A 27,400-nucleotide genomic window follows, 5' to 3' on the forward strand; every position below is an offset into this window, starting at 1 on the left:
TAATATTCAAATTTTTATTTCAAGTTGAATATTTTTGTAACTAATATGCCCAGAATTTGCGATCCACAGTGCATGGAGCATTATGAAAGAGTCTTGGGTTTTCACTTTCCGAATGATGCATTCTTTCAACAAAGATAAAGAAAACAAATGTATCACATCTTGTCTAAGTTGAGAATATCAATCATTTCTATGGATGCGACTGCTAGTTTCATGTGACAAAAACAAAAACAACCACACTTCCGAAATAAATCAGTTTCATGTTTGGGTTGGCCGTGTTTGTTTTTTAATAGCTGATTATGAGTGGTGTACATTTCTAACGATGAGGAGTATGACTTTTATATCTACTGGTTAGGCTTGTGCTTGGTATCAATGAATGATTATAGTTTTTGAGAACATTTAGCATGTCAGAAGTCGACCTGACTATATATATTTTATCAATTCATTTCAATAGTTTATTATCATTGCATTTACATGCTTATAGGATACGCATTGCAAATATGACATGGTTATCAAGTGCTAAATGTGCAACTTAAATATAAGCTCAACACGGTAATTGTCAAAAGCTTAAAAATGGAGGACTGACAAATGTAAACAATCTATGTAGTTAATTACTCTAAAAAGAATCAGTTGTTTTAAATTCTTCATAAACAAATTTCACTAGTGAATATATTATCTTATTTCTACAAGTTAAGAATTCAGTGTACTCGTGCATGTATGGTTTATTTCAGAAGTACTTTTGAATTAGGTTTATATGCAAGGTAGTATAAATAGGGAATATTATATTAGGTTTATATGCAAGGTTTATATTATACTATATTAGGTTTATATGCCAGGTAGTATAAATACTATAATAAAATGATATTCATCTTCAATATCGTGATTAGACGGAGCATTCAATATCTTTCACTTCTATCGATTCTATTGCTTCCATATCTTCCAGTTTCAGTTCTCAGAATGTGGTAAGACACTCAGTTTTACCAAAGCTGATTTATAATTACACATATATTTGAAGTAATCTTCGAATCCAAAGTTGGTTTTTATATATAGACAGTTTGGTAGAACTTTGTAACTGATTATTTCAGTATGAAAATCAAATGTAACCCTTTGTTTAAAAATTGGAATAAACTTGGAGCAATTTACATCATCCACTCTTCACTGGAATGCCTTGATCTATTTTATTACATTCAAGCTATATGGTTAATAAAGTTGTTTAATCAATATTGAATCTGTGTATCTTTACCACACGCCCATACACGAACTATTTAAGTGTGAACTTGTCACAGTAGAGCTAATGTATAAAATAAATCCATCCTTTTTATGTTTTTCAGATATTGTTTAGCTCTACTGTATCAACAGAATTCAAAACAAATTGTAGATTAGGAAACCTTTCAACTTAAACAGTTCCAGTATGGGTGTGTGATAGAGACAAGGAAAAGTGGGTGTGTGATAGAGACAAGGATAAGTGGGTGTGTGATAGAGACAAGGATAAGTGGGCGTGTGATACAGAGACAAGGATAAGATACGGATAATACAGAAAACAGTCCTGTTTTTTCATTAAGGCAGGGCAAGGACGTATCGGTCCGCAAACCCATTCTTTCTGTTGATTCAGAATAAGACACATATGCATGCTTGTGTATGAATGCTATATGGTTGGTATTTTGGCCTCGTGTTCAAATAATCAACAATAAAAACTGGTGTTGTAACCCTGCTCAAGGTTAACTTGCAAGCCCTGAAAAGGTTATATTATCAGAAAGTGACTCACGCACACTCCTACAGATATCAGAATGATTAAAGATGCACAATGAAATCTGGAGAACATTTTGACATAATTGTGTCGATAAAATTCATACAAAGGTACCAGTATAAATAAAAAGTCTGGAATAAGTAGTTCTATATTCCTAAAATTCTGATAAAATTTTCCTTGACCAAAAAGTAAGTGACTCACAAACTGATCAATACCACCTACAAGCAAATGTATGCAACCTACAGAACATGTTATTACGACCTCAGCTGAAGTGGTTTTCTCATTTGAATCACAGAGTTTGACAACAATAGCTGTAGCTAAAAGTTCAGTGGCCGAAAAGAACAACTGATGATACAATTGTTCATAATAATCATCATTATAGTAATTGAAAACAACCCACCAAGAATAATAATTGGGATAGATGTCGCTAACAAAAACGGCAAACATTTTCCAGCGTAGCCTTGACTGTAACCATAGCGACAGTAGGTGTTTCAGACATTCAAAAAAAACCAGGATGAAGACAAGCGTCAGAAGCCAGATCTTGAAGGTTTGAGGTGTTGCATTGAAATACATGTGTTTGTACGTGATCTTCCCTGGATCCTCATATGTTCCTGGAAATTGAAAACAAATAATCAGTCAAATCAATTGCCCTTCATTTCGAGCAGGCAGATAGACGGAATAAATGACTAAATAACTTTTCTCTCTCCACTTGTAAAAACTAGACTATTCTTTATCGATGAATAGATGACATATGTTACAAGTTTTGTTATGGATATCCTTTCCACACAAATAGTTCCTATAGCAAATTTGTAACGTATGGTATCAATCGAGGTTTGGGTTATCGACCACCAACAAATAGATAAACAAATTTGGTCTTTCTTGAAAGTATAATCCTATCCAACAGCAATCTGGAATTTCCAGCTGGGCCATCATACATATAAAGAGGAGGAGTATGGTAAATTGTATGAAACGTTAAACAATGATGGGGCTATAGCTTGTAAGAAGTGTATGATAAACCGATCTATGTAGAGCATACATGGTTTCAAAAAGAAAATGTCTACATCATTAAAAGCAGTTTCCGGTGACTGTACATTGAAATGTAGTTTGCAAATATTCATCCACCTTTGAAAATTGGTACTTCACCGACCAGCCGGAGGGAGGAAAAGAGTTGGGAGTTCTTTGGCGCCGTAATATTTTCTTTACTTGCTCCCTGTGTCATTCATAGGTGAAAAGGTAAGAAAATCTCATAATAAACATTTATATGATTTAACGTTACTTCTTTTTACATTGAAAAAAAATAAGATTTGTTACTATTTAAAGCTTTGAAATCATTCTTTCGACCCTGTAGCTTGTTTTTTTTTAACTGTATTACGATTTACAGACTTTGGCGAACCAATTATTACGTGGATCTGTTTCTTTTTTCTTCTAAAGGCATGATATTTTGTTTAATTTATTGCAATGGCCATATAGCTTATTGGTTTCAAATTGAATGGGACAATGTACAAGGAGATAGTCTATCGCCATGCCTGTTTATAATTAGTACAAAGAGAAGTCTTCATATGACCATGTAATATCCATCAATTAAAGATACATCAGTGAATGACAAAGAATACTTAATCCCCTGTGCTGAAGAAGACACACTGAAGCAGCAGAGAGGGTGAACAGACTCTAATTGACTCACCCGCCAAATCTCAAAAAGAAATTTGCAACCGGTGACTGGGTACTGAGTATGAGACAGCACCCTCTCTGCTGCTATCCAAAAATTTTATCAAGGCCTATACGATATCGTGATCGGGGCTCATGTAAGTTTATTGTTATAAATCTATGCGGGGTTGACTGTGCCAGTGAAAAGAAATTTTTTAATTTAATTATGTCCATATCACTGCTACACCAAGTCTGGTGAATATTTCGTATTGCATGTGTATCAACTCAGTTAAATACAACTAAAATATTACAGTTGTCTCTGATCACTAATGGTATTTTTGTATACCGCTGAGTAACATAAATCATGTCTGTGTGCTTATGTCTGCTGCGTGAAAATATTCTGGTGGGATTTGATTGTTTGTCCAGTATCACATCATCGTATACTACTAGATTAAAGATAGATCCATCAAGGTCATCTATGGATGGTGCTTCATGTATGTCGGTAATAAAATCAATAATGTCCTCATTTAACAACTTTGCACTTTCATCAAAATCCTTAAGTACTTCGTAACATCATTGATCATCAACTGACGGAGCAACTAAATACAATTTATACCATTTCAACCACCTCATTTTCACATTAAGTAATAGTTGTGTCTTACCAGACCCGGACGGCCCAATTATTATCATTTGGACAGAATTTGGCAATGTTGGATGATATTTAACCTGTTCTCACTTTTTTGTTGCCGAAAAATCAATTACATCCATATACTTATAATATGGATTTATACTGTGTAAAATGCAGGGCGCATACCCCCACAAGTGGACAAACGACTATAATAACAAAAAACAAACAACAAGCACTTACGGGCAAGTGTGAATGATATGGTACAAAAAAATTTAAGTATATCTCCACTGACAAATTAACAGGCAGAGTTAAAAAAGAAGGAGGTGATATTGCCGCTTCATTAGGAAAATTACCAGGAACTCCATGGGCTAAATACCCAGGAGAAAAACATCTTCCAGGATATAACTACTGTGGTCCTGGTATGTACCAGACTTGATATCAGGCTTGACAACCAAGATCAAACAAGACCTGGTGCATATCCAATAAATGCTATTGATAAAGCGTGTCACGCTCATGATGTAGCTTATAAAAGTAAGGATCTTCAGCAGCGACATCTTGCAGATGTGAAATTAATTGATGCGTTAAATTCCATTAAAGATAAATCTTTCAAAGAATCATTAGCTAATTGGTTGGTGAGATCTGTGATGAAAGGTAAGCTAGTATTAGGAGCCAGTAATTAATCATCCAATTATTGAAATAATGGAATCAATTTATTATAGCCCAAAAGGATACTGGAGGGGTAGAGCAGTGATTAGTAAACTTGCTGAAGCAGCAAATGTTACACGTGTTGCTGCTGAAAATGGTTAGCCCGACAGGCAATATGGCAAATTAACTACCACCACCAAAATGAATCGAGTATGCACAATTTGATGTCAACGTGCCAAATGAAGTTCATCAGGTGGATATATTATTCTTACCACATGATACTATTAAAATTGGAAGAGTCGAGTAACATACAAATACGTGCTAACTGTCGTTGACGTTTTAAATAGATACAAAGAAGTGGAACCATTATCAAATAAAACAGCAACTGAAGTAGCTTCTGCATTTGAACAAATTTATCAACGTGGTGGTCTATGATGGCCACAGCTGCTACAAGTTGATCCAGGTAAAGAATTTCAGGGTTCAGTATCACCGTTGATGAAAAAAGATAACGTCAAAATCAGACGAGGACATAGTGCAATTCGTTGTGATCAAGCAATTGTTAAACAATTTAATCCAACACTTGCTGAGCGGTTATTTGGATATCAATACGCAAAGGAAATAATTCAAGATACGAGATCCTGCGAATGGGTTGAAAGAGTACCAAGCGTGATAGCTGCATTAGATAATGAAATTACTCAAACAACTGCGTTGAAACCTATTAGCGCGATCACAAAACAACATATACCCGTACAACGACGTGATTTTTCAAAACAACCAGTATTGGGTAATGTGACTGTCAGATATTTATATGAACCCGGTGAACTTGAAGGTGGTAAAAGAAAGAGCGACTGATCCTATTTGGAGTATTACGACACATAAAATATCTAGCGTGGTAAGATCCTCGGGTAGACCTGCAATCTACAGATCAGATTCAACTGCTCCTCAACGTGAATTTACACGTGAACAATTACAAGTAATTCCTGAAGACACACAATTACCACCGAGATCACTTTTGTAACGTGCATGCACCTCTACGCCGATTACGCTCAAGAAAGGTCAGCATCACATTTTTGCGTGTATGACCAAGACTACTATCTTTTCTATCCACGGTAAATTGTCTTGGATCATTATTTAAATACCGCCACAACATTACTGTATTACAGCTCGTACAGCGATTATTTTGTTGTTTGTTTCAGAGCCATGATAAATTCAACATCGAGGTCAAAGTCGCGTGTTTTTTTTTTGTCACATTGTTTATGACCAGCTAATTTTTTTCTTACTTCGTTATTGGTGCTAGAAGTTTTTGTAGCGTCTATGACAATTCTCCACAGTTGAGATATTTTTCTGACTCGAGACACTGCGAGATAAATTAAGTTTGACCACTCGATAAGATCATCGATAATTCAAACAACTGTCGTCGTGTGCTGGTGTATAACACAATGGTACACGTAGATCTCAAATTTTTTCTTTATGCAACTGAAATAACCGCTGTTGAAGTGTATCACGAACTATCTTTCTACTTGCCACTATTAAATCATTTGGTCTCCACACTTGCAGAAAATCGTTCATAGAAGTTTCTGAAATTATTTTACGCATTATTTCACACTGAATTTTATTCGGTTATAGTCTGATTAATTTCTTAAACTCCCTTAATTCTGGATCAAGAGATACATGATCATCAGTTACTACTTCATAATAATTTACAAAAATCTTTAGCCATTTGTGCGGAGATAACCCAACAAATGGCGGTGGTTGACCATGATCGACGTACATTATCACAGCCGTATTTTTCAATAACATCCAATTGAAAGAAACATTTTTAATGTATCTTTAGATACTGTGCATACTTCATCCCAAATGATGATCCTTGGAATATATTTCTCACCCACTGGTTCAGGAGTCCATGTGTCTCCCTTCCATCGGAAGAAGCTGTGATAAGTACATGATTTTACTCCTCGTTCTCTCATTTCTCTTGCGAGTCTGTGTGTAGGTGTTAAAACAACCATATCATCCGAATTCTGTCTAAATAATTCAATAACTCGAGTTGTTTTACCAGAACGTCCTGGTCCGTTTAGATAAACAGTCTTGTGTCTAGTCACGTGATCATATACAGATGCCGCCGACGATAATTTTGATATTTGATTATTTTTGTAATAAATATCTTTGATTTCAACGTCTGCGGACTTACAATAATTATGTAACATTTCTTGTTTTATTCTCCATTCGCCCCATGATATATCGTAAGTAGTACCTGTAAATTGAGTCAGTAATTCTGAATATTTTCTTTCAATATAGAATGAATCCGTAGCAACTCTGACCGCGGTGTCAGGAAATATCATCGATAATAAATTTATCGAAACATACGCGAGCATTGATGATCTTAAATGGGTAAACTGATATAACCAACAATTGTACCTAATCGTGTTCCGTTAGATAAGTAAGTGTTTTCTCGACTTACAAATATATTTCTCTTCGTTGCATCAGCAATTATAAAATCGAGTTCAACATCGTGTATAATTAATTGTGTATAATGTCGTTTATGATCATATGCTCCGCCTTGAGTAAATTTGCCAATTATTCTTTAACCAAGATCTTTTGCGGTTTTATTTTCATCATCAGAATACTTCTTCTGTGGTGGTAACCAAACTTCTTTCTGAGGACGGTATGATATAATTGCTTCACTTACAATAAACGATATCAGTAATTTTACATCGAGCATATATCGTAACAGCACTATTGGTGCCCAAATTGTTTCTGAAAAGAGCCTACCAAACTAAACATAACAGATCGGATAAAGACCTTTAGCAAACTCGATACGGGCGAATCCAGTTAGATCAAAATCAGGTAGTGGTCCGTTTAGCGATACTCTAGTTATTTCGTGTGTGGGGTGTCCAAATCTTTTAAAATACCCATAACACTCTCCCATACCAAGAAAACTTCCCGGATAACACGCGACTATATCAACCGAGATAACGTCGTTGTGGTCATACTTAGTATTCCATAATCCACCGTGTCCGTATTCACAGCAGCTTAGCTGCACGTCTTCAAGAAATTCAAATCGTGTTGGCTTCCAAGATTTTTTCTCTCTTGCAAAGTGAGCAGCAAGTGACAGAACGGTGAAACAATTAGTAATTGTTTTCTTCGTGGAGAGATTCTTTATGATATATTTCGCCGTTAGGTCGTATAAATTGATCATATTTTTCATTATCGGAACTAAGAAATAATTATACTGATACAGGATCGTTTTTAGTTATTTCGTGAATAAAATCAAACATATTTCCCCCAGAGTATTTCTGTGGGGGGTAAAATCTTACGGTTCGATTTCGTGGAAATATTGTTACTGCGCTAGTCCACGCATGCGCATTATGATCAGAAATTTCAATTGGGGTTCCCCTCGACTTATTCTCTGATTCATATAAAATCTCTCCTGTTATCGTTTTTACTTTTTTGGAAATTTTAATTTATTTCCTATCTTGGCGACTTCATTTATCATAGCTCCGGTATCCTTAACTAAATCAGCCCACTCACCTATTTTTTAACGTCGTAGATCTGTTAACCCATTTCCACGTAACGCGTTTGTAAAATGTTTGATTACTTGTTCGGCTACACAATTTAGTCTTGACAATTTCATCGGCGCAAGATCATTAATGTTGGGTTTATCAATTAGCGAATAAATACCATAAATAAACGCTGTTATAGGATATGCACGTTCGTAATATGTTTTATCAATACCAGTCAGCATTCCTGGCTTGGAATTTGTACCTAATACGGCAGTTTTCCTATCATGAAAGACAGGGTCACGTTTGTCACGGATAATCCATTCAGCGGAATCGCTGAGATTGTCCGTTTCCAATAATACAACAAACTTTATTCTGAAAAAATATCTTTGAACGTTGAGATAATCAATAATCGTTTTCGCCCGCTCATCATTCATTGTAGCATCAATGACTCTGTTATCGCGTATAATTTTGAATGTTGACCACACGTGAGATGCACCATCGTCGCGAAATTCTTTTTTAGCATCTCGATATTATTAATTAGATTATTCGTCGAATCAGCCAGAGTTCGCCTCCAAAAGTCAAGGGTTCTTCTGTCAAGATCGAATCTGGCCTCAGGAAACGTCGCTTCCCAAAGCTCGATTGTAGATAATCTCTCAAACTCTTCCATATTATATTTAAGACAAGTATTTAAATTAAAATATTATATATATATATATATATATATATATATATATATATATATATATATATATATATATATATATATATATATATATATATATATATATATATATATATATATAATGATCCAAACAAAGAACCAATGCAGGTGGTTGACGATACGGTCTGCAACTCCTTGTAACAAATCTTGTGTAAATGAATTCTGCGGACAACATTTGCAAAGCGTACGGAGAGGAAGTCTTGGTCCAAAGCCGTACTTACGGTGTGGTGTTGGTGGAGTTAGAGGGAAAACGCAGTTGTGTGTGCAATGTGGTGGTAAAATATATATTGAACTGAAGAGATATTATGATAAAATAAATAACAACCCTGACGTCGTCAAGGACTCTGTTTTTGATAAAAAAAAATATCAACGGGACAAGGTTATAAGAAACGCCGAAGACTATATAGCAAGATTCTGTACAATAATAATTTGAACAGATTATCATTTAGACAAATAATATTATATATAAAATGGAGCAAAAAGAATTTGTGAGGCATCCTATCAAGAATTATGAAGCATCTCGTGATGGTGTAATCAGAAACTGTCGACTAAAACAATCAGTTGGTGTTGTTAATAATACTAGTTATCTTAGATCTACTGCTGGGAAGAAAAGGTATTACAATCATAGGTTTGTATACGAGACTTTTCACGGGGTGATCAAAGACGGTCTTGTGATTGAGCATATTGACACAGATCACAAAAATAACTCTTTGGATAACTTGCAAGCTATCACACAGAGGGAGAATTCTTCTCGTGGGAATACTGGAAAGCATAAAAACCTCACAGGGTAGTTAAATCTGTAAATACAGAGGCTGGTGAAGAAATAGTATTTCAATCAATAAATGCAGCTGCCAAGTATTTTGATATTAACCCGCGCGCAGTGCAATATGTTGCAGATAATATAAACAAATCGGCTTTTTCGCAGAAGTACAAACAGAAGATTTTATACTCGCAACTGCGCAAGAGCTATTTCCTTTACTGAAATAGCGGTTGGAAAATTAATATTGAATTCAGGGTTGGTTGAGCTTACTGATCATTGTGGTTCTCAGCGGGGTTGTATTTGCGACTATCTGCTGAAGTAGTTCTGTCATTATTCAAACTTCCATTTTCTAAATCAATTACTTCATTGTATGTCTTAAGCATTGTGTCAAATTCAGACTCTGATATCGTTTCATCGTTAAGGCTTGATGATATCAGCGACGATAATTTAAAATACGCGTGTGTTGCAGTGTGTAATTTTACAGAATAATTGTGCAATTTTGTGCTCGTGCACGTGAATATCTTTTTCGCGATAATATTAAAAACCTCAGCAATAATCGTTGCTGATGATGAAACACATATTGTCACAGCTACTGCTACCATTAATGGTGTTAACGCTGATAATACTACGCCAGTAACAGCGGTGATAGCAGATATCGAGTATACAGCAACATCAATGAGAACCGCACGTCTTCGATATTTTTTTATTTTGTTGTATAATTGTCAACCATGGTTTTTAGCGCTGTTTGCCATTCACGTACTTGATCATATCTAAATTTTTGAACGCTTAACTCTGTTAAGGCCATTATTATATTTTACACAGTAACCAATTGAGGTGTTTCGGCAACAAATTCCAAACACCACCAGTAAGATGCTGCAGTTAATTTCTTATCAGCTGATTCTAAATGTTTCTTCGCCTCCGCTATTTAACACAATAGACACAACCCCAGAAAACTTATCGGTTGAATGACGCCAGGGATATGTACTGTATATACTAAATTTTGCAGCCTGAACACAGACAACCTGTACACACCAGTGACTTTCGCGGTATGTTTTATAGTATTATTTTTCTGTGATCATGTTGAGAATCCCGATGACACTGTGTATACTACGTTGATGATCTGGTTGTGGGGAATTTTAATCAAATTAATTGTGTTAACGATATCGGGAATTCCACCTATGACATCCTCCAATCGTTTCAATATTCGTCTTGATATCAGAGAGTTTCACGTCAGCAGCCAGCGGGGTGTTCATGAATATATTTACGTGAACGTCATACTCGGCCCGCAGCGTGGATAATTTAGTTTCTACTGTATGGTAGTTAACATACACGTATTTTTTTGTTGCGGCATCTTCATCAGATAATGGATCTCTTAAAACAACTATTTTATTTCCGTTCATGCTGAGGTCACATATTGTTGTGTCGCCGGTATTCTTCAAACGATTAGCAACGCTTCTTGCAATTTCATTTCTGATAGTTGCGATTGATATACTTGGGTCTCTGATCTTACCGTCATTGGTAAACACTGGAATAGTTTCCGTGGTAGCACCAAGGACTCTACGAACTATGTAATTCCACTCGATGTTACTCGTTTTTAAAACGCCGTATTTATCCTGAAAAACAACAACTTCATCTTGATCAGCTCCAGAGAAGTTCATACTACCAGCGAATTCATCCTTTGTCGCGTAATCTGACAAATCTATTTCGTCGATTTTTTTTTTACTCTTCGTAGTATCGCCGCGGGATCTTCCGTAAATATCTACCATTATTCGTTATAACGTCCACTTGTATAATTGTGTATGACTTTGTGAGGTGTTAATTGTGATTTTGAAATAGCAACGAGTACAGCAATTGCTTCACGGCCGCATATTCGTGGATCGGTTAGTGTTTGTGCGGGTAATGTTCAATACCAAACCGGGATTTTGTGAGGCGTGACATAGTTGATAAATTCCTGCGGTGGAGCCAACGCATACGAATCGAAATAAACAATTCCACGGGGATCAATCGCGTATGCTACCCAATGAGTTCGTACACCGGTACTATTACCGAGATTAATAATACCTGTCTCGGTGCTGTTTGGTTTATGCGGTAACTGATCGCGCATAAAAACACCTCTAAAACATTTTTATATTTAGCTGCTTAGCAGCATCAAGTAAATCAAAACTCGCAGACCCTTTCCGCATCGATAGGGGGTTCCTGGAAGTATCAGACCCTTTCCTGTTGCTTTTTTTAATGCCATTGCAGCAGCTGTTTCAACAGCACCTAACGCAGCTACTTTTGCAACAGCTGGAGCTGCAGCAGCTATCAATGCTGGTATCGCTGCGAAAAGTGGAAATAAACCGCCTGTCTTAGCAGTATCTTTAATGGCACCGGCGGAAAGTTCAAGTCGTATTCCAGTTTTGGATTGTTTGGCTTCATTAAGATGTTTAAGCTGACGTTCTGTCAACGACAACTCATTTTAACCATCTGTAATCTGACTGTTTTTTAGCGTTATTGTGGTTCCGGATTTTTTTACTGATACGGATTGTAGTTTTTAAATTTGACCAGGAGTCAGACTGACACTAACATGATGATATGATGACATTGATGATAATAATCGTATATTTTAATCACCGCGCGATTACATATTTGGTGTCTACGGTATTGTAGTTAACACGTGGATGTTAACTATAATACCGCGCGATTATATATTTGGTGTCTATGGTATTGTAGTTAAAATACGTGGATGTTAACTACAATACCGTAGACGCATTACATGTTTTCTACTGGTGCATCAACGATTCTCATTCGGCCACCAGCACCTTCAAGCAACACTGCTTTGTCGCTGAGTATGACCGCGATTGCTCTGTAATCAACACCACTATCTGTATTTACGCTGGCTCGAAAGTAAATATCAACAACAGATTGTATGGATAAATCAAGATGCTCGAGCGATAAAATCTAATTGTGATATTTGTAAACCAATGTCTATGTTTTGATCGCGTCCCATAAATGTCATTAACCGATACGATTTTGTTCATAATTCAGTAGTATTTTTTCTGTCGGTTCTTGTTGTCCGTTTATTCGTAAAGAAACTTCACTAATTCCAAGTCTGTCAAATATCATATGGCTACGATTTTGTAGGCTTAATCGATCATGATTCTGAAAAGCAATAAATACATATCGCGGTGCAGAAACGCTTTGCTGTGATGTTACATGCCATGTAAATTGTCCGTTAATATTAGTTTGCATACTATCAGTGGTTACTGTCAACCATGACAGCAATGATTTACCACCCGAATCCATAAAAGACAGTAGTCGCTGTTCTTCGGCGATCTTTGGAGTCATTACCGGCATCCACAACGAAAGTTTTTTCAGTATTACTCTACCAGCATCACCAATAGGTCTCCAGATAGCGTCGTTGTCGGTAGCCTTTCCCGCAAGAGTAACTGTGTGTTTAGCTCCAAAAATAACTTTTCTAACATCTCTACAAAATTCCAAAGATATTCGACAGTGGAATTGCACATGAAAAACCTCTACGACCTCGTCCCAACATTTATCTACGCGTTGTAAATCCTAGGTTGAATTCTGGATTAGCACCATGAACCACCGGCCACACATCGTTATCGGCATTGTTTCTTGGTCATCTTAAATTATACTGTATGTCGCTGGGATGGTCGGAAGTGCCCTTCACAAACATCATTGTGGGACCGGCTGATCTTGTAAAGTCATCAGAGTATCTTGCTAAACCTATTATTGGTGTGGCAACTTCGACGTCCTTCTGAATTGTTTCAATATTTTTTTCCATCAATCAGTATGTAGTGCTGTCAAGCAACGCCATTATGCCGTTATTGACAAAACCAGTTCTAACATCATCTGCATATACAGTATCGTCTGTTTTTATAATTTCACCTTCTACCTCAATAAAAGCCTCAGCGGGTAGAAAGTATTTACTTGTATAATGGACTTGTAAATCAACTTTTCCACGTTGATCTGCTAGTCGTGCGTCATAAGAATACAGTTGATAATCACGCACCAATTCATCCTTGAGAACTGGTGAGTACATGTCAAATGCCGTGTCGGATATGCGTTTGAACAGTTCTTTATATAACTGCGTTGATCTAAATCATAGTCGTCTAACACAAAGATTACTTCGGGAAACTCCGCTTCCTGCCATCAAACTTGAATCAATATTTTTCTGCTTCATCAGCCAACTCTTCTAGTTTTTGATTTGCGGTTTGATTTACTATTTTACAGACATTTGCAGGCATAACTTCAGTCCTTGGTAATTTTACCAGTTGCTGTTGTTTTCGTTGTATTAATCGTGCTAGTCTATCCTTGATTGCCGAGAATGCTTTACCATCAACGTCGCCGATTGCACCAGGAGCTTTTTCACGAACAACGTCAATAGCTTTCATTGACAATAGTTTTACAACAGGTGCTACTTTTGGGGCCATCCTTCTGAATAATCCCTGAATAACCTCACCAAGTCCGTCTCCGTAAATTGCTTTGTAAGTTGGTAATCGTGAGTTTACTACTCTGACCATAACGGATCTACGTTGAGAATTGTGTATGATCATCTTATTTATTATTCATTTATCTAATCACTGTGCTAGTCGTCAACGAGTTCATTGATAAGTTCTCGGCAAATAGAAATATCAATGATACCACCTGTAAATAATCGTTGATAAATATATGCTGCTTCATTAATAATTTCTGGGGAATTATTCGCAGCACGTTTCCCACCTATGAGAACTTCTAGTCGTTGTACATCAGAAAGAACATTGTTAGGACAAGCACTAAGACCACTTCTTCGCGTAGTCAAGGTAGAAAAACTGCTTCCCTTGACATCCGTCGAGGCACATTATCAGGTACATCGTAAAACTTTTCTTCTAGATGGTCTCCATATAGTCTATAAAATGCATCGTCCGTTTCTTCTTTATGTTGCAGAGGTGGAGGAAGTTGATAGAAAGGCTTTTGCTGGGTTTTTTTTCGTCCATGCTTTTTTTCTTTTTGTTTCTGTTCTCGTTCTTGTTTTCGCTGCAATTTTTCTTTTTGTTTCTGTTCTCGTTCTTGTTTTCGCTGCAATTTTTCTTTTTGTTTCTGTTCTCGTTCTTGTTTTAGCTGCAATTTTTCTTTTTGTTGCTGTTCTAGCATCATTTTATCATGAGTGTCTGCTCCGTGTAAATACCTGTTATAAATTAAATTTTGTTTATTAATCTGATTAATATTCTGGTTTAGTTTAAATACCCAATTGAGCCAATTTTCACGACTTATATTTTTAGCCTATTCAGGTTTTAAAAAATTATTTCTCGAATGATAACTTGAAGCAGCAAAAGCACCAAACTCGATTATATCGTTATCGTTTTTTAATAAACATTTTTTCATTGTGTTTATACCGCTTTCAGTGAATTTCTCTGCAAAACTGAATCCCTTTAAATCCCTTTTTTTTCTTTTTTTGTTCTCCAACAGCACCTTTAAATGTTTCTTCTTCAAGCTAAAGAAGTGGTTGAGGTTGAGCAGCAGCTATCTCAGTTGGAAGATCTCGTAAAATCTTTTTTGTTTGTTTAGTTCTTACTGCTATTTTTTCAGTTTGTTCAGCGGTTTGATTTACTGGCGGAAGAAGACCTTCAGTAGCCGTCGCAACTCTTTCAGTAACCGTTGTGACAGGTTTAAATAATTGTTCTGTACCCGCTGAAAATTCAGCTTGAGATTCTTGACGTTCTTGTAGTTTTTGTTTCTGACAGAATCTCTCACGGGAAGATATTTTTTAATTGCTTCTAGTCGTTCTCGAGCTAATCTAGCTGTATGAGACTCCAACGCCGGTGCCATTATTGATATAACAGTGATTTAATTATAGCAGCAGAGAGAGTGCTGTCTCATACTCGGTACCCAGTCGCCGGTCGCAATTTTCTTTTTGCGATTTTGTTGCGATTTTTTGGGAAGGCTTATTTTGCGATTTGGCGGGTGAGTCAATTAAAGTCTGTTCGCCCTCTCTGCTGCTACTGACCATAGACGGCTAAGATTAAAAAAAAGTAGAAAAACAATCACTTCAATCTGCACTACATTTACTCGATTTTTCCTCTAAAGTTCTGGATCTAAGCATTAATGTAGAGAATACTAAAACAATTAGGATTGGAAGCAACATTATTAGCAATAAAAACATCTGGTGCGTTTTATTAATCAGGTCAGTTCGGACTGTTATGAATTTGCAAATGTGGGAGCTGCAAATAAACCTTGGCGAAAGGACAAGTATGTATTATGAAAGAAAGTCAAGGAAGATGCAAGTCAAGCTGTAAAGTGGCCCAAAAGATCCTATACAGCTACTGGAAATATAGATGTTATTAAAATAGTTTTGATAATTTGCAAAATTATCTATTTATTGCCAGCTTGCTGAACTCAAATCAAGATTTAGAATGATATTATCATTTTATACTTGCCTTTGTACACCGTGTCGAAACAGCTGCACGTACAATTTTCTTTGTCTACAGGTGTCTTGTCAGGGACCCAGAATTTCAAGTGAATTATACCTATCAAGAAAATGACGAAAAAGAAAGTATATATATATATATATATATATATATATATATATATATATATATATATATATATATATATATATATATATAAAGGCAAGATACATGGGTACTGACATACTATGGGCACAGCAGTATTGAAAAAAGTTAATTGTTTATTTACTTCTTTATTTATTTATTTGCTCACTACATTATATATCCCAGTTCGCAAACAGTATTTAATAACGACAACTTCACCAGCTGCACGAAAATTATTCTTACTCTAGCATCATGCATCAATTAAATTTAGTTAATTATTTAAATTGGAGGAACTGCATATTTAAGTTGATCATCTAACTCTCTCTCTCTCTCTCTCTCTCTCTCTCTCTCTCTCTCTCTCCATCTCTCTCTCTCTCTCTCTCTCTCTCTCTCTCTCTATATATATATATATATATATATATATATATATATATATATATATATATATATATATATATATGACAATTGAACGAATGGTTCTGGGGTTTTTTGAAAGATGATAACGGGGTTATTTATCAGATCAAGAGTCATTCCAGATGCATTTCAACTGTCCAAACCAAATTTTATTTTGTTAATTGGTTGATTAATTGGTATTTAAAGTATATCAACACGTTAAAGATTACATCCTACTGAGGCAATCTGAGTAATGTTTCTTGCTCAGAGACACACCATAGTGGCCAACCTGGCCTGATATGGTTTGGATTACATTTATTTTAACGTTCGCAATCTGCCCTACTATACATTATATAGTAAAGATAGGTGTGGGACCCCCACACCACCACCATCATTGTCGTCGTTTTCATCATCATCTTCATCGTCATCGTCGTCGTCGTCGTCGTCAATGACAAGTTTAATGTCAGTACAAGTCGTTGTCGTATGACAGAAAAAATACCTATATGAACATAAGGCAGCAGTAATACGACAAGAAATGCAGCCAAACAGCACAGTGTATTCCGGTGATTCATGACCTGAACCTCCAAGGCCGAGTCTCTTCCCACCCACTGTCTTCCACTGTCCATGACTGACATCAAACCATTCAGGCTTAGTTTTGAAAACTTGCAGATCCCAAAAGTTCTGAAATCATAAACGATTAACATCTCCATTATTTATCTTGATTTTTGTTTGCATATTATTATTATCATTATTATTATTATTATTATTATTATTATTCGTTGTTTTTATTCTTCAGAATCATGCAACAACAGTCTCATGACGTACTCCCTTTACTAACTCCTACACGCACAAATATTACCTTGATATTGATATTATTATTTCTTATTTTTTTACATGGCGTTGTTTCTCTCTATGCATGGTTTCCGTAATTACATCAAATTTATTTTGTCTTCCCGGATGGATAACACACATTGAAGCGGATCAGTTCACCTGTGTTTATTTTTAGTTTTTAAATTTGTGATATTTGTTGCTGTGCATATTTAATTTGTGTTGTGTGGTTGATCTTTATCCATAATTGAGGGTAGGAGTTTTGGCCCACCTGAGGGATGTCTTGTTTTTTTGTAAACAACATATAACATATGATAATAATGGATATTTAAGGGATAAAATAAAGTCTAATATTGACATACAAGTACTGAAAAAAAATTATATAGTAACTTACGGTATGTAATGGACACTGTGGACTTGTCCAATGTACAATTGATTGCTTTGACCGAATAAACATCTATTTTATATTGGGAGGCTGAATACACTATATCATGAAAAATACAATGTACAAGTAAGTATACAAAAGAAAGGGGAGTAAACCTCCAAAACCTACGCATCAAGAAACATACATTACATCGACTACGGATTTTGTGGGGGGAAAAAAAAGAATACATTCTTGGGAAACCATTGACATTTATTGGTTTTGCTACACTAAAAGAACACACAATATTTATAAAGAAAATATATAAATATATAAAGGTTGTAGAACCAACCAGGAAATGCAAATATATCAAACAAATCGTATTTAAGTACAGTAACCAAGACAATATTTGGGGAATAGAAGGTAATAAACTAATCTACATACTATGATAAATGAAAGATAAAAAGACACGGAATAAAACAGAGGTAGAAAATATACATTTAAAGTAGAATAAGATATGGGAAATGTGGTCAGGAATGCACACAACTTATTAACAATCAGTGATATTTACATACCTGCACATGAATGGTTAACAGGTGCATATGCACATAAAAGACATATTATAAGCAACACACCGCCTTCCCAATATGAGAAAAGGGATTTAATACATACCCAATTGATCATATATGCTTTATCTGGCGTTCGATAAAGCTGTTCAATTCTTATTCCAGTATCACACATCCAGAATCGAAATGCCTAGATTTTGAAACATGTGTGGCAGCTACTGGGGAATCTTTAAGAGTCGGCTAATTACGCTAACCGAGTAATGTAAAAAGGTAGACCGAATCTCATTACACCACCCATACATGCACTTACGCAACCTTATATGATTCATGTGGCTTTCAATACAGCTTTTCTGTATTCCCGTAGCACACACCCATATTCGAACTACTTAGAATGCTTCTAGATATTTTTAAACGTAATGAATCGAACTTTATAAATCTACGTTCGTTTGCAATTGCATTCTTACAGTAAATCGAAAAATATTTAGAAGGTGCAAAAAAATAAATACAAAATAATAAATGCAAAACAGCATTCTTATTTAGTCCTGAGTCGGGGATAGACCAACAAGTTGTTCTCCGCCTTTTATTATGACATTATGGGTCGGGTAAAACCAGAAAGAAAGGCGAAGAATAACTTCTTGGTCTAAGTAGCAGAAGAACTCGTTTGATATGACTACTTATATTTTTTACTTCTCTCGACTTGGAATTTTTATTAAGGAACATTTGTAAGCACGACTAAGCAAAGAGAAACTGAGGTAAACATATTAAATACAGGTTTTTGCGTTTTTTTTATAATTATTATTGATAAACAGATGACCCGACAGGAATTTCGGGCCATTGCATATATTTCTTTTTAGCTGTGTACATTTGTTGTACTTGGACCTATTATTGTGTTCAGATGAGTCTAATACCATCATTGCAGCGTTTGAAACACAAATTCCTGTTTATTGACGTCTTATTTATTGTATTTTGTTTTGTTTTGTTTTCTTACTGATTTCAGTTAAATTCATAGTTATTTTGAAACGTATCAGCTCGAAGGTTGCTTGTGATAAAGACTGCACAAAATCATCGAAAAGTGTAAATTAATTTGCCCTTCATACAAGGATAATTAAATGTCTCTATGTCCTTGTACACTCAATTATGAGACAGGTCTCAATCTTCCCATGGTAGGTAATCAGCGCTGAGCTATATAGCTCGAATACATATGCCCATTGTATTTTTCCTTGTCTACATGAGATAACTAGAGCAAAAGGCTTTAAGTGTCCCGGGTGTAACGAAATAACTTAAAACATATGAAACAAAGAAGAAGGTCTGTCTTTTATATAAAATTGCAATGATCTATTATCTCAAAATATGGATAAGATTTTAAATGATATAAACAATAATATACTTGTTGAATGCGTCGAAACAATTACTGATAGTTACCATGATGCAGTAATCAATAATGAAGACAATACATAGCAAATCCTAGCTGTGACATTTCCAAGAAGAACTGTTAAATGTCAGTCTTGGTTTGATACAGATTGCACAACCGCCAAAAGCAAAGCCGTGTGTGTGTGTGTGTTTGTTGTGTGTGTGTGTGTGTGTGTGTGTGTGTGTGTGTGATTTGGATTTTTAAAGTAGCTTTTAAAAAAATCAGTCACATCGCTTTATTGTGGCAGTTTAATGTAATGTCTAGCACTATCACATTTTATCCCACGTTGTCACATTATCCTGACACCAGGCCGACCAGCCCTAAAACTAACCTCTTAATGCTGAGCGCCTAGCGAGGCAACTGTTAGTACCATTTTTATAAGTCTTTGGTATGACTCGGCCGGGGCTCTAACACGCGATCTCCCGCATCTGAGGCGGACGCTCTAACCACTAGGCCACCGAAGCGATCAAAAGTAAAGCTTTATGATCTGTAAGACAGTGAGATCAAAAAGGCTCAAGTCAATCACTTGAAGGTTATAAATTTTATAGAAATATGTATAAATCTCTTACAAGAAGCAAACAAAGGTAATATGAGTTAAAACAAAAATAGCCTTTTATCTGCATTATACTCTAAAAATACACAACTTTTCTGGCGCTTTGTAAAGAACCCAAGTACTGGTATCCAAAGCAGTATCAAGTCTGCAATTCTGGATGAATATTTTTTCAGAATTATTTTTTTTTTCAGTTCTGTTGACCAGATACAGGAAAATGAAAAGATGCAACTAATTCATGAGACTTTAGATAGAACAATCACTGAAGAGGCGGCAACTTTATCCAGCGACTTCTTTATATGCACAGACGACATAATAGCACCCATATTAACAATATTATTTAATAAACTATTCTATGCTGGATATTATCCAATTTATTGGTCAACGATTATCATCATACCAGTCTTGAAGAAAAGGGATGTAAATGAACCCACCAATTACAGAGGCATACTACCTGTATTAAGCAAAGTGATTTTCAATAATAGGATAAATTAATGGGTGGAGGAAAACGAATTACTGAGCAAGGAGCAAGCAGTATTTATAGCGGGATATTCTGAAGCAGACAATATAATTATATTATATACATTAATTTGTAAATATTTAAGAAAACGTAGGGGTAGATCCATGCAGAATTTATTGAATATCAAAAAGCCTTTGATAGGATAGAGTGATTTTTACTGTACCAAAAGCTAGTTAGTGAAAATAGTGGAAAGATTTTAATAATCATTAGGGCAATTTATAATGATATAAAGGCATGTGTTAATTCCAACAATCGTATCACTGGTGTGTTTAATTGCCAGTTGGGCGTACGCCAAAGTTGTGTTCTATCGCCTTTACTCTTTTCTTTACTTTTTAATGATTTTACATCCTTTTTATCCGAAGGAAACATGGGAGTGTCGGTAGAAACCTTAGAACTACTTTTACTGTTGTATGCAGACGATTTCATTGTCTCTGCTGACACTGTGCAACAGTTGCAAATTATGCTTAATAAGCCGCATACATATCGCTTAAAGTGGAAATTAAAAGTGAATATGGACAAAAATTAGAGTGATTGTATTTCGCAGAGGTGGCTATCTCAGAACTTACGAAAAGTCGTATCATGGCCACACGGAGGTAAAGATTAAATCACATTGTAAGTATTACGGGTGCACAGTTTCATAAAAAAAAACTCTTGGTCTATGTGCCAGAAAACTATATCATTGCAGGCGCTGAAGGTTATGCATCTATTGAAGCAAAGTCTTTCAAAATTTGACAGATTACCCGTAACAGGATTCCTTCGTCTGTCCATCCTTAACTATGGAGCTGCAGTTTGGAGGTTTTACGATGCCAATTATATTGAAAAAGCTCATTTGGCATATTGTAAATATATTCTTTGTACATCTAGGTCTACTCCAAAGGCATTCGTATATAACGAATTAGGAAGTATAAGATATAAACATATTTTGAAATCTTGGTTAAAAAAAATTATACAAATGTCAGAAGAGATCCTAAACAGTGCTACATTTATCAGTTAACATGGGGGAGGGGTACTGAGATTGTTTGGCTAACATTGTTAACAAGCTTCTATTTACATTTGGATTTGGCAATGTGTGGTGTACTCAGGGCGTAAATGATATAAATACATTTTTTATATTATTCTGGGACCACTCCGGTGGCTTAGTGGTTAATGAGACCGCCTCGGATGCGGGAGGTCGCTGGTTCGAAACCCCAACCGAGTCATACCAAAGACTTATAAAAATGATACTAACAGCTGCCTCGCTAGGCGCTCAGCATTGAGAGGTTAGTGTTAGGACTGGTCGGCCTGGTGTCAGGATAATGTAACTGGGTGGGACATCATGCTACATGTCTGCGGCATGATGCCCCAATGCTAGACATCACTATAAAACTGCCACACTGCAGACATCATAACGATATGACTGAAAAATTGCTAAAGCTACGTTAAAAATCCAAATCGCAAATCGTAGGTTGTTCAGCCAGAGATATTAAGATATTTTTGGGCAAAAGCTGCAGGATGAGATTAAGTCGATGGGAAGATTGCGTTTCTATTGGTCATTGGGAGGAGAATTTACTTGTCAAAAATATCTCGAATTGTTGGGAGATGGCGATTTTTGTTATATGACCACTGTGCTTAGAGTGGGGAACTTGCCACAGGAAGATATGAAAGTGTTTGCTACAAGAAAATATTGTGTAAAATTTGTAACATTAACATAGAAAATTAATTCCATTTTATTACTGCTTGCCCGCTATATGGAGAAATACAAAGAAAATATGTATATAAAAATCTATATACACCTATGTATATAAAAAAATCAAGCTTTAGAAAAATTAGGTCTTTTATACAAAATGATACGAGTAAAGCTCTGATGTTTATTAGCAATGTTTAGTATAAAAGCCTTAAAGGTTAGAGAAATCGTTTTATCAACGACTCCTGCTACATAAGACTCGAGATCGATATCACAAAACCTGCTCCATGCAGGTTTTAGGGTTCCTTTAAATTCGTTTGTGTGATTACTGTGTAATATACACTTGTATCTGACTTAATTCGAAAAATGCAATAATGATTACTTTCATGTACAATGCTGTCGGGCATTTCTGCGCACCTAAGGTTTCCGTTCATCAATAATGAAGCAAAACGCATACCGAATTCGACCGATTGACGAAAATAAAACACTGCAATGCTTACCATTTGAAAAAAGGCAATTGTCACCAGAATATTCTGTTCAACATAATATTAATTTTGGACACAAATGATACCACCCCTGTTTTCTTGACTCACGATATGTCGGCCTATTCTGTGCAGAGCTTTGAAAAGATGTAGTTTTATTGATCAGGCTCAGGAAATGAAATACATTATTTTGGACTGTTTCTGTCTGCACTTCGTCGTGCAATTAGGTCAGATTTATAGATGGTTTTACAAAATTCAACGTAACAATGCCAATAAATGGCAAGAGATATTAAGCAAACTAAACTGATCTAGTAAAAAATTTAGTAAAGTTCATATTTAAAAAAACAGAAAAAGCTAATATGTTGAAGAAAACCAACAATGAATGTGATGTAATGTGTTTACAACGTATCGTTTATGGAAAGAAAATTACTGAAGAATTTAGAAATAAACTATACGCCAGGTAATTTCTTGAGAATCCCGTTCTAGCGGCAAGTTGACATTTGGATATCAGACGATTTTGTACGTTTGGGACAGCTTCTTGCAAACTTGGAGACTTGGATTAAAATGCAGGATTGTTTTAAGTTATACATTTGCATCTTTTACATAATGTATTTATATGATTCTAAAAGATACATAGTAAATAGGATTTTCTGGGTTACAAGTTCAAGAAGGTCATGGAGTGGGTCTTCATGTTGACATTTAGAAATCACATTTTCATGTGCAGTTAGGGTAAAAATGTGGCATATTTTTGTACACTTTACGAATAAAAAAGGACGATCGTTCTTTATTGATACAAATTGGATATTCGACCAAAAACAACACGTGATCCAATATTTATAGGAATGCCGTGTCGTTGCGTAGAATTACCCGACGCGCAGGATTAGCCGACATGGTGAGTATGTCACTTAAAATAGATGCGATGTTTCTTTTGTTACGCGCTAAATACCTTTTTGGTACCGCATGATGTATGGATATGCATCATGGGCCAGTGGAATGTATTAAAAATAAACACTATTATTATTATATTAATTTTCTAAGTTATATTAATTTTCTAAGTTCTTTTTATACTTTTGGTATTATAATCTTGCCAATGATCATTGGAAATTGTTTAATGAAGACACAGACTTATGGTATGTAAGAAAGAATCAAAACTGGCTTTATGTAAATCTCATGAAGACCTAATATGGGATGTTTAGATGCATATAAATTGTGAATGCCTGTCTAAATTGTTAAAACTTAATTAGTTCAGTATTCATTAAAATTCTTCATCAGTCTGCATAATTACTTCAAAGTATTCCGTTTACTTTTTTCTAATGCGATAAATATCAGAATATGCTAAATAATTCAAATATATGTTTTTGTAATGAAAAAATTAAATATTATAGACATGTCTACATTCAGTGAGCGCACATAACAATAAATAACAATGAGCGTATACAATTGTCTGTGGGGGCCCCGAGTGGCCGAGTGGTCTAAAGCGCTCTCCGTTACGGATCACTGCCATCTCACCTCTGTCTGCGTGGGTTCGAGTCTCGGATTCGGCTAATGTGGCTATGTGAGAAAGCTTGCCAGTAGCTTCTTGTGGGTCGGTGGTTCTTTCCGGGCTTTTCTGGGTTCTTCCTCCACCATTAATACTGGCCGCCATGTATAGCCTATCGTGTGCTGAAAAATGGCGTTAAACCATACAACAACAACAACAACAACAATTGTCTGTGTATTCATTTTATCACTATGACAATGCTATTATATTACTGTCACTAAGATTAGGTTGCTACTGGCACATGGAAGCCAAAAATATTAAATTCGACATAGTATTTAAAATTTGCAAGTGCACTTTGGAAAATACATTTTAAACAAATTACATGAAAGAATGTTTTTTTTTTCTTTTCCGTTCTTGCGATCTTCAGCTGACCAGTAAGCCCCAATGAGTGCTGGTTATATCACCATTATTGGCCTTGATGTTAGACCAGCAGGTCATAACGATGATGTACAACATCAAAGCCCAGTGCATTATAAAAGACATGACAAAGGAATGTATCCATTTAATTTTTCTAGTGACAGTTATGCTTATACAATACAATATATGAAGAAAAAAAATAGTTGATTAAAATTTATGACATAAATGTATGCAAAGAAATCAATAAATTCCCACACACAAAAATCAAATATGCTAAGAAATTTGTGGTGATGTTGATTTCTATTATTGTCAATATTACATACAAATGAAGGTTTAAGAACAATATTTTCATGAAATAAAGAAATCAGCTGTTATATTTAGTATGGAATATTGTGATGATAGAGTAATAGTAGAAAACCTTTTTACTTGAAAAACCCTACGTTATATTCATGCAAGAAGTAGTTTTCTTCAATCAAATCTTTATTTATCTTAAACATCACATACTCTTAAATTTTGTTATTCATAATTCTTTTGCAAACACCAGATCTAGAAGAATGCCATAAAACAATAACAACGTAAACACTGTTCATGTAGGAAAGGGATAGCAATCAAAGTGAACTTTCTTACACACACACACACACACACACACACACACACACACACACACACACACAGTGTTAGTATAAAGCAATTTCATTTTATATACCAATACTGTTGGTATATCAAATTGTGATCCGCCCCTGGCGCATGAATATGAATATATAAATATTGTTTCAACATTAGGTTAATTCAACAGCAGGCTATCGAGAGTACGGGGAAGTTTGTAGAGTGAGAGAAAAATAAAACTGAACTTGCACCAAGCAACCTACAAGAACCTGGAACTTCGCAATGTTTAGATGTACACGTTCCATTGGATTTAATACACTGTTCACAATACCAATGATACAAAGTTGCAATAGCCTGTCAATATTGTTTGGTATTAGTTAGAAGAAAGACACATACTGTAATATATTTCATACTTTCTTTCTTCCTATTTTATAAAACCTATTAATAAGGATATAAAAACAGATTATTTAATATTAAAATGTCCAAAGGTCTTTCTACCCTACTCCCCAGCCTTTCTCTCTCATTGTGTTGATTGTTAAAGTTGCAGTGATCGACCAATAACGAAACAAAGCGATGATCAGTAAATGAATACCTTTATGGTAACTCTCCCCAACCCACTACCACATCTCTCTCTCTCTCTCTCTCTCTCTCTGGACTATGGACTATCGTAGCAGCAAAATCCGTGAAAAACTAGCGTGGCGGATTTTCGCATATCATGCGACGATATATCTGGACCCATGAATGATGGCAAAATGTAATAACATGAATTAACGGAACGGGGAAAGTTTGAAATGGAGGATAGAAACAATTATAACGGTTGGTAGCAATGTTAATGAAATCATAATAATGATTCAGATGAACTGTAAATACATTTAAATGTTTGAATTACCTCATGCTGGTTCCTCGTTTCGCTTATTTTAGTTTGTATTTCCGACTCGCTTCAGTATATTCGGCGGTGTATGAATACGTGTTCAATGTTCAAAGAGTTAACCATGCTTTGTTAATAGTGCTCTGCTTTCTTCATACTTTCGTCATTTAAACCATCCTTCCTGTTTAAATTATTAGTGTGTATTATATCTGTTTAATCAACATGAATGAAAATAGAAGTAAAAAAAAATACAAGAAGCAACTTATTAATCTGCAAGATTGCGATTACTCGTAAAAAGGAAAAGAACTAGATTTTATAGTGGACGCACTGGACAGTTTAATCACTCCATCAATAACGCAGTTGCTTGTATTCAATCTGTGTTGGAAATGCTAGCATGTGTATTTGTATGTGATATTTATAGGTTACTGCATTTGTATGAGAAAATATGAACAAGTTTTTCGGATGGAATACTGCACGACCTTGGGAGTGCAGTATATCCATCCGACAAAACGAGTTCATATTTTCCCATACAAATGCAGTATCCTTTTTATTATATGCTCATTTTTCTTATTCTACCTAAGGCTTAATTATATAAACAAAATGCACTACAAGAAACAAAGTAACTGAATGTATGCCGCATTCCAAACTAAATACACAAGCGCAGACCCATCATTACACAACAATAACATTATTTTGGCGCACATAAATCCGCCCAATAAATTTGAACTTGTCGCGCGCTAGACATAAGTTTCGAAAGAAAATGACGTTTTTGTCTACTTAAAATTGAAATTTGGAGTCATTTTGTGAATGAATGCGCATTGCAACAACTTTTCCATTTGATCTGGAATGAATAGATTTTGGTATTTTTGTCGATTCTACAAAATTTCGTGATTTTTGGACTGGATTCATCTGTGCAAATTGAACATGAAATACATCGGATTGAAGCAGCGCGGGATAAGCGTGTTGACATCTGCAAGTGTGTTTGTTCTGACATTCACTATTTTAAATCATAAGGTGGGAAAAATATGAAGTCTTTCAATTGCAATTATCAAAAAGACGCTATTGAATTTAATGTTTATT

The 27,400-nt window shown here is 35.3% G+C and overlaps 1 protein-coding gene across 2 annotated transcripts; it reads right to left on the reverse strand.

The window, feature by feature from the left end:
- LOC149779605 (uncharacterized) lies at positions 1 to 26,448 on the reverse strand. Of its 2 annotated transcripts, none has more exons than XR_016415679.1 (4): positions 18,430 to 18,597; positions 17,068 to 17,249; positions 16,062 to 16,151; positions 1 to 2,355 (listed from the first exon to the last, which is right to left on the reverse strand). XR_016415679.1 is itself a non-coding variant. In XM_089940375.1 (4 exons), the coding sequence occupies exons 1-4, from the start codon at positions 26,344 to 26,346 to the stop codon at positions 1,739 to 1,741; spliced, it is 894 nt and encodes a 297-aa protein (XP_089796501.1). In that variant the 5' UTR covers positions 26,347 to 26,448; the 3' UTR covers positions 1 to 1,738. The 2 variants fall into 2 exon arrangements, 1 of the variants encoding a protein (XP_089796501.1); XM_089940375.1 differs by lacking the exon at positions 18,430 to 18,597 and adding an exon at positions 26,342 to 26,448.
- Positions 26,449 to 27,400: the final 952 nt, after the last annotated feature.

The sequence above is a fragment of the Sinohyriopsis cumingii genome, chromosome 17 (genome assembly GCF_028554795.1).
Source record: "Sinohyriopsis cumingii isolate HCF-2022 chromosome 17, ASM2855479v2, whole genome shotgun sequence".
NCBI lineage: Eukaryota > Metazoa > Mollusca > Bivalvia > Unionida > Unionidae > Sinohyriopsis > Sinohyriopsis cumingii.